The 13105-nt window shown below is 43.0% G+C and overlaps 1 protein-coding gene across 1 annotated transcript; it reads left to right on the forward strand.

The window, feature by feature from the left end:
- Positions 1–275: 275 nt before the first annotated feature.
- On the forward strand, positions 276–12803 carry ABRA (actin binding Rho activating protein). The gene is made up of 2 exons (XM_081918907.1): positions 276–1071; positions 10132–12803. The coding sequence occupies exons 1-2, from the start codon at positions 335–337 to the stop codon at positions 10592–10594; spliced, it is 1200 nt and encodes a 399-aa protein (XP_081775033.1). The 5' UTR covers positions 276–334; the 3' UTR covers positions 10595–12803.
- Positions 12804–13105: the final 302 nt, after the last annotated feature.

Genomic DNA, 13105 nt, shown 5'->3' on the forward strand with positions numbered 1-13105 from the left:
TACATAAAACACGTTTTACTGTCAAACCGAACGCATGACTAAGGTACCTTTAGAGAGGGCACATACAGGTGCTGTTAATTTCCATCACAGCTGTGGCTGTCCTGCGTCATCCATGTTTACCATATCCAGTGTCCCATCTGCTGCGGTGAAATGCAAGCCTGGGCTTTTTTAAAAAAGAACACTGTCAGAGTAAGGATCCTCTTTCCATGTGAGAAATGTTTCCCATACTTTCCAGCATCATAAATCCCCACCACCATCTATTTAAATCCCTACCATTCCCTTCTGCCAGTTACTTGCCACAGGGCAGTCTTATCTAAGTGGTGTTAACGCAGGGATGGGTGAAGAAGCCACAGGCAACACAATGTCTCCAGAAGAACAGCTCAAGAAGAACACCCCTGCCCAGAGGGCCATCAGAAAGATCCGTACGGCTAGCCTCGTCATCAGCTTGGCACGGGGTTGGCAGCAGTGGGCATCTGACCACCATACGAAGCAAGTCCAGGAGCCCAGTGGATGGGTGCCCTCTGAGGAGAATTCCCCAAGGGAGAGGGTATTTCCCAAACCACCAAACGATTTCAAGAAAGACCAATCAAAAGATGCCGTGTCCTTTCCATCAGTACCTCAGGAGCCAAAAGAAAATGGAGAGCAGGCCCCGAGTGAATCAAATGAAGCCCTCCAGAAACTTAACATCAGAAGCAAAGAGGTGACAAAGACCATTGTAAGTAAAGCCTATGAAAGAGGCAGTGGTGTGAGCCTCCTCAGTGACAAGTATGAAAAAGACAATGGGTGTTCGTCAACAGACAAGAGTACCGAAGACATTGATAAGCTTCTTAGTGGCAAAATGTCCCCTACAAGGAGGAGGAAGTGTTCTAACCTGGTGTCGGAGCTAACTAAGGGGTGGAAACAGATGGAACAGGAAGATAAGGCCGATGAACCGGAACTACAGAATTACCGTAGCAACAGCTTAGATACGGAGGACAGCGGTTATGGAGGAGACGCAGAGGAGAAACTGGATGCTGACAACAGTAGTCAAGAAATACGGACCGTGAAGATAAAACGGCCTTCATCATCACTGTGAGTAATTGTCAAGTTTTCCAAGTGTAGGTCTAGGTGGGCTTCACAAGGGCTGCTTCACCCAATGAGTCCCTTGAAAGTGCTTCCATCTGATGGATGCTTTATTTATTAAAGGCATTTATTATTATTTAAGGCATTTATACACCATTTGCATTTCTGCGAAGTGGGCTCATGTTCAGCCGTCACTACAATGTCTCTCCCATGATGCTACATCAAGAACATTTTGGCAGTGGGTGGAGAATAAGTCATTGGGTGTGTGATGAACTGGTCGGCACAATGGCCCGTGTAAGGACCTATAAGGAGTCCTCACATAGAAGCAGTTTCCAGTGACCTTTGGGTATAGCAGATACCAACATGTGCAGTAAAATATGTTTTCAACTGTCTTTGAAATAACCCTAACAATGAAAATACTAGGCTATGGTTGGTGGGTAATCATGTAGTCACATGACGGCTCCAGAATGCCAGTGGTTTTCAGGAGAGGTTCAGTTGCATACAGCAAACGTTGGTTTGCACAATTAAAGTGGATGAAAACACTCTGCTGCAACAAGTCCACTGAATAAAGAGGTTATCTGGAAGACCCCTGAACCTACATTACTTGGGGTCCGCCAACTTGGGTAACTCTAGCACTGGTGTTAAAGTTTTAAGTTGTTTCCATCTGTTAGCTAGGTGCTTCCATGAAGTACAAACGAAAACCACGGATGCAACAGCCCACTGCCCTTGTTTGTTGTCAACACCTGATATTCATGCCTCTGGAAATGAATGTTCTATTTAGCTTTATCTACCTTAGGGCTGTTGCTAGATCTATCATCCATTAATTTGTACAATCCTTTTTCTTTAGCAATGAGTTTAGTGGCCACCAACATGTCACATAGCTAAACAGCCTATTTTGTCATCTACTGCATGTATAGAGAGATTATAGGGGGCTCAAACTTCGGCTATGACAGATCTATAAAGATTGATGATGATAGATAGATACTACTAATACTCTACAATTAATTACCCGCCACTCACCTCTAAAAACAAAGTAAAACAACTGTTTTAATACTTAACTGTTAGAATAGCTACTTCTAGTATCCTAGTGGACGAAAGTTTGTACCAACCACTCGAAGAGACAGAAGGAGATGCTTATTAGCTTGCTCTGTAGGAGAAAGCTGCACACAGCTGGATTTTGCCCTGCCCCTCCCAGGCAACTGGCCTTTATGAAATGCCAATTATCCACACAATGCAAATCTGGAAAGAGGGACAATTTCCGATCTGTTGTTTGCAGGAAGAAAAACTGCTGCAAAGTACCTATAGCTGTGTGCAGCCACTTCACCTGACCTGCGTAGAAGAATAATGACTGCAACATTTTCTTTCCTTAAAAAAGAAAGAAAAGCATTTGGCCAGAACCACATGAGTTGCCACCAGACGTGTCATGTAGCAATTGAACACACCAAAGGAATAATGACAAGAAAGTGATTTATAGGATAGGTTCACGACACCTGCAGTTCTGTACTTTCCCCACATTTACTTTTCAGTTTCATTTAAGTGCCCTTCAACTTAAGCCACCGTTCTCACACAGCTGCATAGATGAAAGGGTGGTGGTTTTGAAAAACCTTTCAGTTTTTGCAGTGCTGATCATTTCCATACATAGGAACATTAGAAGCCGGAGTATACTGAGTCAGACCATTGGCTATCTAGCTCAGTATTGTTCACACGGACTGACAACAGTTCTCCAGGGTTTAAGACAGGATTTTCTCTCAGCACCCAGAGATGCTAGGGTTCAAACCTGGTGTCTTCTGCATGTAAAGCACATAGATGCTCCACCACTGAGCTATGGTCCTTTGCCAGCTGGAGGAGATGCAGGTGGCGCTGTGGTCTAAACCACTGAACCTCTTGGGCTTGCCAATCAGAAGGTCAGTGGTTCGAATCCGCGCGACGGGATGAGCTCCCGTTGCTCTGTCCCAGCTCCTGCCAACCTAGCAGTTCGAAAGCATGCCAGTGCAAGTAGATAAATTTGTACCACTGTGGCAGGAAGGCAAACAGTGTTTCCATGCACTCTGGCACTTGTCACAGTCGTCCGTTGCGCCAGAAGCGGTTTAGTTATGCTGGCCACAGGACCCAGAAAGATGTCTGTGGACAAATGCCGGCTCCCTCAGCCTGAAAACAAGATGAGTGCCACAACCCCATAGTCGCCTTTGACTGGACTTAACTGTCCAGGAGTCCTTTAGCTTTAGCTTTCACCAGCTGGACCTTGAAATCCTGAACCAAACCCCGGTCTTGGGAGTCCTCAAAGTCCCAAGGTATTCCTGTACTTTTGCTTTTTTTAATGCAATATTCAATTATTAGAAATATACCCAAAGATATAGCTTATATATTGTTTGTTTGTTTGCTTCCTTACACACACACCCCCACTTGATTGCAAAAAACAAAAACAGAAAAACCTCATAGCAATTTACAAAAAGAATAAAACAAGAAGCTCAGGGTTCATCCCTCCAGTCCCCAAACATTAGCCTCACAACAACCCTTGTGAGATTGGCTGGCTATATCCTCGCTGAACGTTCATGAAATACTAGTCTGATATTGACAATACTCACCAAATTTTGGACATTCGCTGTAACTTAAATAATTGACCTAAAATAGCAACATACCTTGTCCTGCAGTTGAGGCAGGAGAGAACAATCAAGTGACATTTATCTATTTTGGAATGCTCCTAATCTAGTCTGTTTTACTGCCAGAGCAACCTGGACTCTTCCCACCCCATCCTATTACCAAGCTGGCTTCTCCAATCATTTCTGTATCCCTGCATAGTCATTCACACCTGTTTAAACAGGGTGTAATACTATCACAGGAGTGGGGTACTGGCTTTCGCACCCACTTGAAACTGTGTAAAACCTTCAAGCTGCCAAGGATCATGGCCAGTCCACTCACCCACTTGAACTAGAAACCTAAAATTAAGACTGGTGGGACACTGCCAAGCAGGCAAACTTCCTGTTATATATAGTTCTGTAGTGTTCATTTTGACCAATGGCCCAACATTTCTATTCTGTATTCCCAGTAACTTTGGATGGTTTCATTGCCAATTCAGATCTATTCCTGAAAAGAAGAGGGTCAAATTTGCCACACATATACAATTTCCACTAAACAGCCCATTCAGTTCATCCTGGAGCCAGCCCAGATTAACACGAACTACTCACTAAAAATAAAATGCAACCGTAGTGATGATGTAAGTAACCTTTAGCCAGAGTCACATGAACTTCTCAAATATTTTCTGAAGAGCTTCACCTTAACACGGCTGTTCAGAAGCGGTAAAGATTTATTTTATTTTATTTTTATTTTGCTGGCTCCCAGCATAGGATTTCTCTGGAGCTGTTTTTATTATATCTGTCAATTCTTTTGTTTTAAACATCCCTCCATAAAGGTGCCTTGCAAACATCTGGCACTAAAAGGTGTGCTAGAAATATATTAATACAGATTAGTATGTACTTTAAAATTTAAAGAGCAGCTGAACGAAGAGACTTGGGCCAATCCAGTCATAGTTAGGATCGTAGACTAGGATCTCAGAAACCAGGGTTCAAATTGTCAGGCAGCCATGAAGCATGCTGGTCACCTTAGGAGGTCAAAATAAAATGAAATAATAATTATTCTATCTCACTGCCTCAGGCAAACCAGCCCTCAGAATTAGATTTGCAGGCCCATGCACCTCTTTGCATTGGCTTTTCACATTTGAGGTGTATATGTTCAGGACCCACTTTGTTTTTGTGATTATAAGTTGGTTTAAACTGTTTTTAATATTGTGTTATGTTGTAACCCACCATGGAGCCTGACGTTGAAGGTGCCCACTTTAAATCATCATCATCATCATCATCATCATCATCATCAATGATTAGCATTGATTTGTACCAGTGGTATTAATTTTACCTCATGATTTTTCTCTCGTCATGAGTCAGACTGGCGAATCACTAAAGATGGAGGAGATTGGACTGCCATGTGAGGGGAAATTTTCCTTCAAATCGGTGTCAGCCTATGAAGGAAATTGCCTTTAAGAAATTCTGCCTGTGAGAAAGAAAATGGAGCCCTTGGGCTGCAATACATCCCTTGCCAGCTGAGTGTCTGCTTGAAAAACACAATATTCTCCCCAAAAACTTTCATTACTCCACGTGTAGAAAAGCACAGGTTGACGTATAGCTAATTGGATGGCAGACTTGGCTGGAAAGGGTTTTAATTTGTCCTCCCTTTCCTCACACGCTCCTGCTCCATCCGCACCCATTGGCATCTGCTTTACCTAAACACTGAACCCCTGTTACCTGTAATTTGGTTCTCACTCAAGTGATAAACCTCTATCTGGATTGTACTGCCAGATTGCCAATGGAGAGGCCCACATAATTCAGTCCTCTTTTATAAACAACCATTTCCTGCACATAGAGAGCCGGTATGGAAGATGGCTTAGTCTAAAACCCTCCCTAACATCTAGCTTTCTATGTGTAGAGGCTATTTTTTGTATGGAGGGGCATTAAATCACACAAGGTCACACATGCAGAGCCACCTCATGTGAACCCTTTGATTTTGGCAGGATAAAGATGCTTTAAATAAAGAGAAATAAATATCACTTGGTCTCCATCCTCTAGCAGTAACTATCTGGCACTACATTGGTGTGGACAAAACACAAATCACCGACACTTTGGGCTGTGTTAATAGGATACCGAGTGTTTCCCTCCCTACTTAAAAAAATGCGTTGGAGGAAAGTAACAGGCAAGTGGCATTGAAGAAATCCCGGTGTGTTTATACAGAACTACAAAGTTTTGAATTCCATGTAGTTGCAAGGTCGTTTTGAAAGACCTTTGCATTTCCTCAGTATGCCTAGCTTGGCTTGCATCCAGATGGTTGGTTCTCACAAGGCCGGCCTAGCACTGAAGTGGCAGGGAAACATACCTTTGAGGAAGAGAGAGAGGGGAGGGGGGAGAGGGACAGAGAGAGGGGGGGGAGATGGTACAATAGTTCCTCTTTCAGATTGTGTTTGCTGTTCTGATCACAGGCAGACTTTTGGTTCTCAAATTTAAGCAGCGCCCTGTGCAATGCTCAAATTCAGCACCCCCTCCCTCGCACTCTGTTCTACAACATTGTTTTGGCGCTCCTTGAAGCGTGGCACCCAGTGTGACCAAACCAATCGCACCACCCTGTTCTGATCCTTCTGGTGGTTAACAGGTCTGGAAGAACTCTCAGAAATTCAGCAATAACAAGCACATTTCTAACCTTCCTTTCCTCAATGGAACCAAGTCATGTACAAGACTTCTCCCCTCCCTCCCTCCCTCCCTTCCTTCCTTCCTTCCTTCCTTCCTTCCTTCCTTCCTTCCTTCCTTCCTTCCTTCCTTCCTTCCTTCCTTTCTTTCTTTCTTTCTTTCTTTCTTTCTTCTCACAACAGTACTTAGGGAACAGGGTTCTAAATTGCAAGAGGAACCTACACACACACACACACACACACACACACACCAGGCTCCTCACTTAAGACTAAAATAAAAAATCAGGGAGGCAGCAAGCGCATAATGGTGGAAACAAGTCCAGCAGACATACCTTTGCTCTTCCTCCAGCGTGACTGTAATTGTGTGAGGGGAGAGCACTAAAAAGGGCTTCTGGGATGGTGTCCAGGCTAGCTCAAGGACACCCAGTGAGCTTTATGGATGACTGGGGTTTAAACTCAGGTTTCCCTGTTCTTATTTTGACATACACCACAGTGGCTCTGGACAAGATCACTGCTATATACTGTAGTAATGGGTAAACCCTATTGGCTTCACTGCAGGCAGTTTGGGTGGAGAGTAGAACGTTTGCATCCAGCTCCACCAGAATTCAGTTCAGTCCACTCCTGACATGTACCACAAGGTCTAGATCAGCCTAGTGCCCTTCTCAATGGCACATAGCTGTGAAACACAAAGATCCTTCCCTGACCCTCAAGATGTTGCTGAACAGTAGTTCATGGCCAACAGTTAGGGACGTGCTAGAGGCCCACACGTTTCTGCCTCTGCCTCACACTATGTGAAGTTGTAGTCTAGAGTTGCTGGTAAATGCCCTTGGGTTCCATGTCTGTTAATGCTACCAGCCTCAAGGAGAAGCCCAGTGCTGGATTAAACCCTGTGGAGGCCCCATGGCAGTCAAAATCTCATGGTCCCCCTTGTGCTCATGCTCTAGTGGGATAATATTGAGCTGAGAAATCTTGATTGTAATTTTCTTTCAAGATCAAATCAATATTATTTTGATCCACTGTCACCAGGCCCCTAAAAAGCATAAGTCAGTGCATGCTTTGCCTATTTGGTAATCTGTCACTGCATAGGCCACATTCACACTGTACATTTAAAGCACTGTGGTACCACTTTAAACAGTCATGGCTTTCCCCAAAGAATTATGGGAGCAGGAGTTTGGTCAGGGTGCTGGGAATTGTTGCTAGACCCTTATTCCCCTCACAGAGCTGCAATCCTCAGAGTTCCCTGTAAAGCTTAAGGCATTCTGGGAACTGTAGTTCTGTGAGGAGAATATGAGTCTCCTAACAACTCTCAGCACCCTTAACGAACAACAAGGAAGCCATGACTATTTAAAGTGGTCCCTTCTGTGATGCTTCTGCGGTGTGCCTGTGGCCATAGCGATGGTGATGCTCTGTGAGTCCCCGTTTTGTTTCTGATAATACTTCTGACCCAATCAATTGATGTTTCCCAGCATTAGGCTGCTAATAGTACAGAGGACTCAGCTGGCCCTTTCTAATAAAAAAAAGAAAAATTGAAAAAAGAAATCTGAAAGGGAAACAGAGGCAGGAAGTGTCACAGCAGAAGATTCCTATGAGAAAGGAAGAGAGAGTCGGCGTTAGATTATGTTTGGGTGTCAAAGCAGCAAACCAAAAGCAAAACAAGTGGTGCTAATCTAGCCCACTAAGGAGAAGATTAAAATGGGAAGGTGATAATAGTATTTAGTTTGAAAGGAGGATTAAAAGAACTAAGTGGGAAGAATGGAGGTGGTGGGAGCAAATGTCAGAGGCACAAAGCAATCAGAAGTTTTAAAATAGGATCCGGAACTTAAGGCATCTTTGCAGCTGCTTTCCTTTCCCTCACTGCTTCCAGCCTTTGTAACTTTGCAGGAATCAGACAAGGAGGAAGGGAAGGCTCGCAAGGCCTAAGAAGTCATAGACCGGGAGACTGGGAGAGGACAGCTGCTGTACTGTATCTGCATCTGTCCCTCTGCGTGACTGAGCAGATAGCAAAGATATCAGAAAGAAGGTTCAAAATATAGGTACCGTACTTTGGTGAGCTATAATGGGTTTTTCCCCCTCCCTGAAGCTTAGGAGTACCAGTTCACTTAACGTATTTCACATGTGTTGTCATTGGACTTGTAACAACAGAGGGACATTCAGCAGATGGAATGCTGTTCGGGCTGAGCTTTCCAAGTATTCAAAGTTTGCAACCAGCATGCAAGGTTGTCCAGGAATTCAGAAAACAGAGCAGCGGTTTCAGAAGGGGGAAAGCTGTAAACAGGAGCTGGGGGGTGGACAAAACTAGGAGCAAGTGGCCCCTTTTGCTGTCAAGGGCTGCATTCCCCGAGGACAGAGTTCCTCAAATGGTGGCACAGGGCTACCAGTGAGCCTCAGCTCCAGGTGGGCTCCAGTGCCACAGCCTCCTCATTCAGCAGCCCTACCCCCTAGCTGAATCGAAGACTTTTGGTTGGAATTATACTACCCCCATCAACTCCCCATAGGCTGGGCAAAGATGATTGGGAGATAGAAGTCTAGATGGGAGGTGTAGTTTTCTACTGGGCCAGAGGAGGTGTAAAAGGAACGCCCCAGCTGTATCATATCTTAGCCCTTAATGTACCAAATTTTAAGATTCTGTGGGCACAGAGATGCTTTTGGTTCCTGTGCAGTTAACAGTGAAATTTGTTTCCTTGGGATCTTCCAGTGGAACTGTGAAGAATTTTCGATTTGGACAGGCTGACACAGGAAATGTGTGATTTTATGTATGTTTTATTATACTACAGCACTGTGTGGTATAGTGGCTAGAGTGCTTCGATGTCCGCCCTGGAACTCAGAATCATTGAATCATAGGACTGTAGAGTTGGGAAGTACCCGAGGGTCATCTAGTCCAACCCCCTGCAATGCAGGAATCTCAACTAAAGCATCCATGACAGGTGGCAATTCAACTTCTAGTAAAAAAAACCATTCAATGATGGAGAGTCCATCACCCTCCAGTGGGGTCCATTCCACTGTTGAACAGCCTTTACTGTCAGAAAGTTTTTCCTTTTTTTAAAAATGATATTTATTGAATTTTTCCATTAACAACATATAAAAACAGACAACAACAATAAAAAACAAACAAAAACAAAAACAACAAGTATAGTTTCAGACCTTATTTTCTCAGCCTACTTTCCCCGACTCCCTCATACCTCCCCGTTCTGTATTCTAATTTCATTATCCAGTCAGTAAATCCATTCCCTTATTTCCCAAAGTTTTTTGACAATTCCATTCCTTTTCTTCATTAACATCTCTGAACACCGTATTATTTTCCAACCCATGTCTTTCTAGCCTTCATTAATACTGTCAGAAAGTTTTTCCTAACATCTAGTCGGAATCTCCTTTCTTGTAACTTGAAGCCATTGGTTCAGGTCCTACCTTTCAGAGCAGGGGGAAAAACCAAGCTTGCTCCATGAAGCTCACTGGGTGACCTTGGGACCATGATTCACTTTCAGCCAAACTACATCAAAGGTGTGTTGAAACCATCAGGTAAGGTTGCCCTCCGCCTGAGCTCATGGGACTAAGGACCGTGCAGATGCAGCAAATAATAAGCTAAATAAAGGGTTATTATTCTTGACAGGAAAATAGTAATAATGCAATCCTGAACAAAATCTGGCGTTCCGAGATAAAAGAGATGGCAAGGAGACAGTTGTAAGCATGCTCAGATGAAGCTATTATAAAGATGTGACTTTTAGAATTGGTGATAACATGCCACCTAGTGGCCTGCCCTTTAAAGCAAAAGATGAGCAGTACTAGAAGGCATTCCGTTGCCATTTAATGCAGTTCAAAAACCATCTATTTCTTGGTTCTTTCAGTGCAAACAGAAACGTCAAGGCCTCCAAGAAATACAGCCCCGTCCACAATCTGAGAGGGAGATGGGAAGACTGGGCAGATGAGCACATGATCACACAAAAGCTCAACCCCTTCAGTGAGGAGTTTGATTACGACCTGGCCATGTCCACCCGCCTGCGCAAAGGAGATGAAGGCTATGGCCGTCCTAAAGAAGGTACAAAAACGGCTGAAAGGGCCAAGAGAGCGGAGGACCACATCCACCGAGAGATGAAAGACATGTGCTTCATCATCAGAACGATGGCTCGGCATCGCCGTGATAGCAAGATCCAAGTCACTTTTGGTGACCTGTTTGAAAGATATGTCCGTATTTCGGATAAGGTCGTTGGAATACTCATGAGGGCCAGGAAGCATGGGATGCTGGACTTTGAAGGAGAAATGTTGTGGCAAGGCCGGGATGACCATGTGATAATAACTTTGCTAGAATAATGCTATTCTTCATGGGATAAGCCAAAGCGCTATCAGCTCCTGGTAACTCTGGTCAACTATATGTTGACTACTCCAGATGAGACATCCAAGTTCTTCTTGGGGTAACCAGTGTTTTGGACTACGATTCCCATCAGTCAGCACACCCATTGGTCAGATCATGGGACCTGTAACCCATAATAGCTAGAGGACATTATGTTGAATGCCTGCATCATAGAAATAGTCAGAATCTCCTCCTGTTAAGTAATGTCTACATGTTACTAGCAAGTTCATGCTTCTTCAGCCAGTTTTATAAGGCTGAACTGCACAGAGTAGACTAGCATATAAGGGAATGAAGTTCACATTATTCTATCAGAATGCAAGTAGCTTTGCATGTGTTCAGTATATACTGTATGCTTGTTGGGTTTAAGAGGGGTAACAGCAGCAAATTTATCTATTAACATTTGGAAGTAATGTTCAAGTACCCTGATACCTCAGTTTTAATACTAAATCAGTGGAAACTGGGGCCTGAACTCTTAAGTTTATGGCATTCTTTCTACATGACATTTCAGGTGAAGGGAAATAATTCCTAGACTAAGTATAATAAACTATACTGTAGCATTACTTATATAAACTGTGCAATATACACATTTATATTAACTAAGTCACTATAAACTTCAGGATGGCATCAATTTTATACACTATGTAAGTCAACCTGCAGCTGCTTCAAAATGTATAGCTGGACTATTTTGCTGTGTTTAATTATTTATTTTTATAACTATGTATTTATGACGCTGATTGACAAGTGCTTGAAAAATGTATGGGATAGCCTCTGGATAAACAGTACAGTCTTATACTTTTACTGTTTAATGTTAAAATGTACCAAAACTAAATCTACCCCTACCCCATGTTCTCTTTCAAACTGAAAGATCACACATCTTCTCACAGAAGAAAAAATGAAGTATGACTATTTTCAGTCATAAAGCTAATATTGTCAGAAGTGTTTTTCAGGCATTACAGATAGGTTGGCAAAAATGTTTTGACTCACAATACAAACTTATTTATTTGCAGTAAATTCCTTATTTTGCTAAGGAATAAATTTCCTACATATATAGGCATGGAATGAGACTTTAGAGATTTGCATACTAACATTGTTTGCAAAACAATGTGCTTTGAAATAAGTGGTGAAAAAAGGCAATACTCTCCTTGAACAAAAAAATTGATTGCTTTTGAGACTGCAAGATTGAGTTCTAATGTACTACTTCAGCTCTCTCTATATGTGATTTCATTTTGAAGATTGTTTGCCCTTTATAATGCCATTATTTGCTTAGGTTCTATAGAGAGGCGTGGGCACTTTAAAGCTGCTTTGAGTGCCGGTAGTTCTCTAGAATGGGGTCACAAGTGTCCCCAGTCTGCAGATCGCAAGGCTAAGTTGTCAAAAAATAATGTGTTGGATACTATTTCTGCCAAATACAAAAACCATCAATCATCAAATTCTTCTTGTTCTTTTACATTAGCAAGAAAGCATTATACACACACACTCTCTGGCTGAATCCAACGCTAGTCCAACTCAAAGCTGACCCACTGAAATCATAACCTAAATTAGTCATGTCCTAATTTCAATGGATCTACTCTGAGCAGGACTAGCACTGGAGAAAACTTTATGCGCACGCATGGTGGGTTCCATTGCATTATTCTGATTGGAAGCTATTCATTAAGGTATTGCTTATTGATTACTATACTATATTGTGACATGCAGAAAGCAGAACAACTGTTGCCTATTTCTCCTGAGTCACTGGAGAGGGTCCACGACCGAAATTTCTCACCATAACAATCAGAGGGGGTTAATCCTAGATTAAAATGTAAAAGCCTTGCTGGATCATACCAAGGTCCATCTCAGCCAGCAAAATGCCCAACAAGAACTTGTAAGCATCACAGAAGGGAATAGCCCTACCCATGACCAGTAGCCAGAGTTGCATCACCTCTGAACATGGACATTCCATGCAAATGTCATAGCTGTCAGTTATCTTAGTTCCTTTGATTCGAGTTACCGTAAGTCTAGCAACCCCGAGATGAGAATGCTTGAAAAGATTTGCAATTGCAATCAAAATCATGAGTAAATATTGATCAACGCGAACTCTGCAGTTGCAGACAAAATCATCAATAAGTATTGATCAACACGAACTCTGCCTACAGCTACAATGAAAAATATTTTTGTTGGGTTAAAGGAAGATTCTAACTAGGTAAAAATTTCAAAGGGCCTTTATAAACCTGTAAGATAATATTGACCCCTAATACTGTCTACAATGATACTAGGGAAAGTACCGTATTTTTCGTCCCATAGGATGCTCCGTCCCATAGGACGCACCTAGTTTTTTGGGGGGGAAATAAAGGAAAAAATGTTTTCCTTTATTTCTCCCCCAAACCAGGTCTGGGAACAGCGGGATGGCGGCGCTGCGCCTCCCCGCTGTCCCCCGAGCTTGTGGGGCTGGCTGATGTCTGCCCGAAGCGCGGGGCGCTCTGCTTCAGCGCGCC

Source organism: Podarcis melisellensis (genome assembly GCF_964234715.1).
Source record: "Podarcis melisellensis genome assembly, chromosome: 7".
Lineage (NCBI taxonomy): Eukaryota > Metazoa > Chordata > Lepidosauria > Squamata > Lacertidae > Podarcis > Podarcis melisellensis.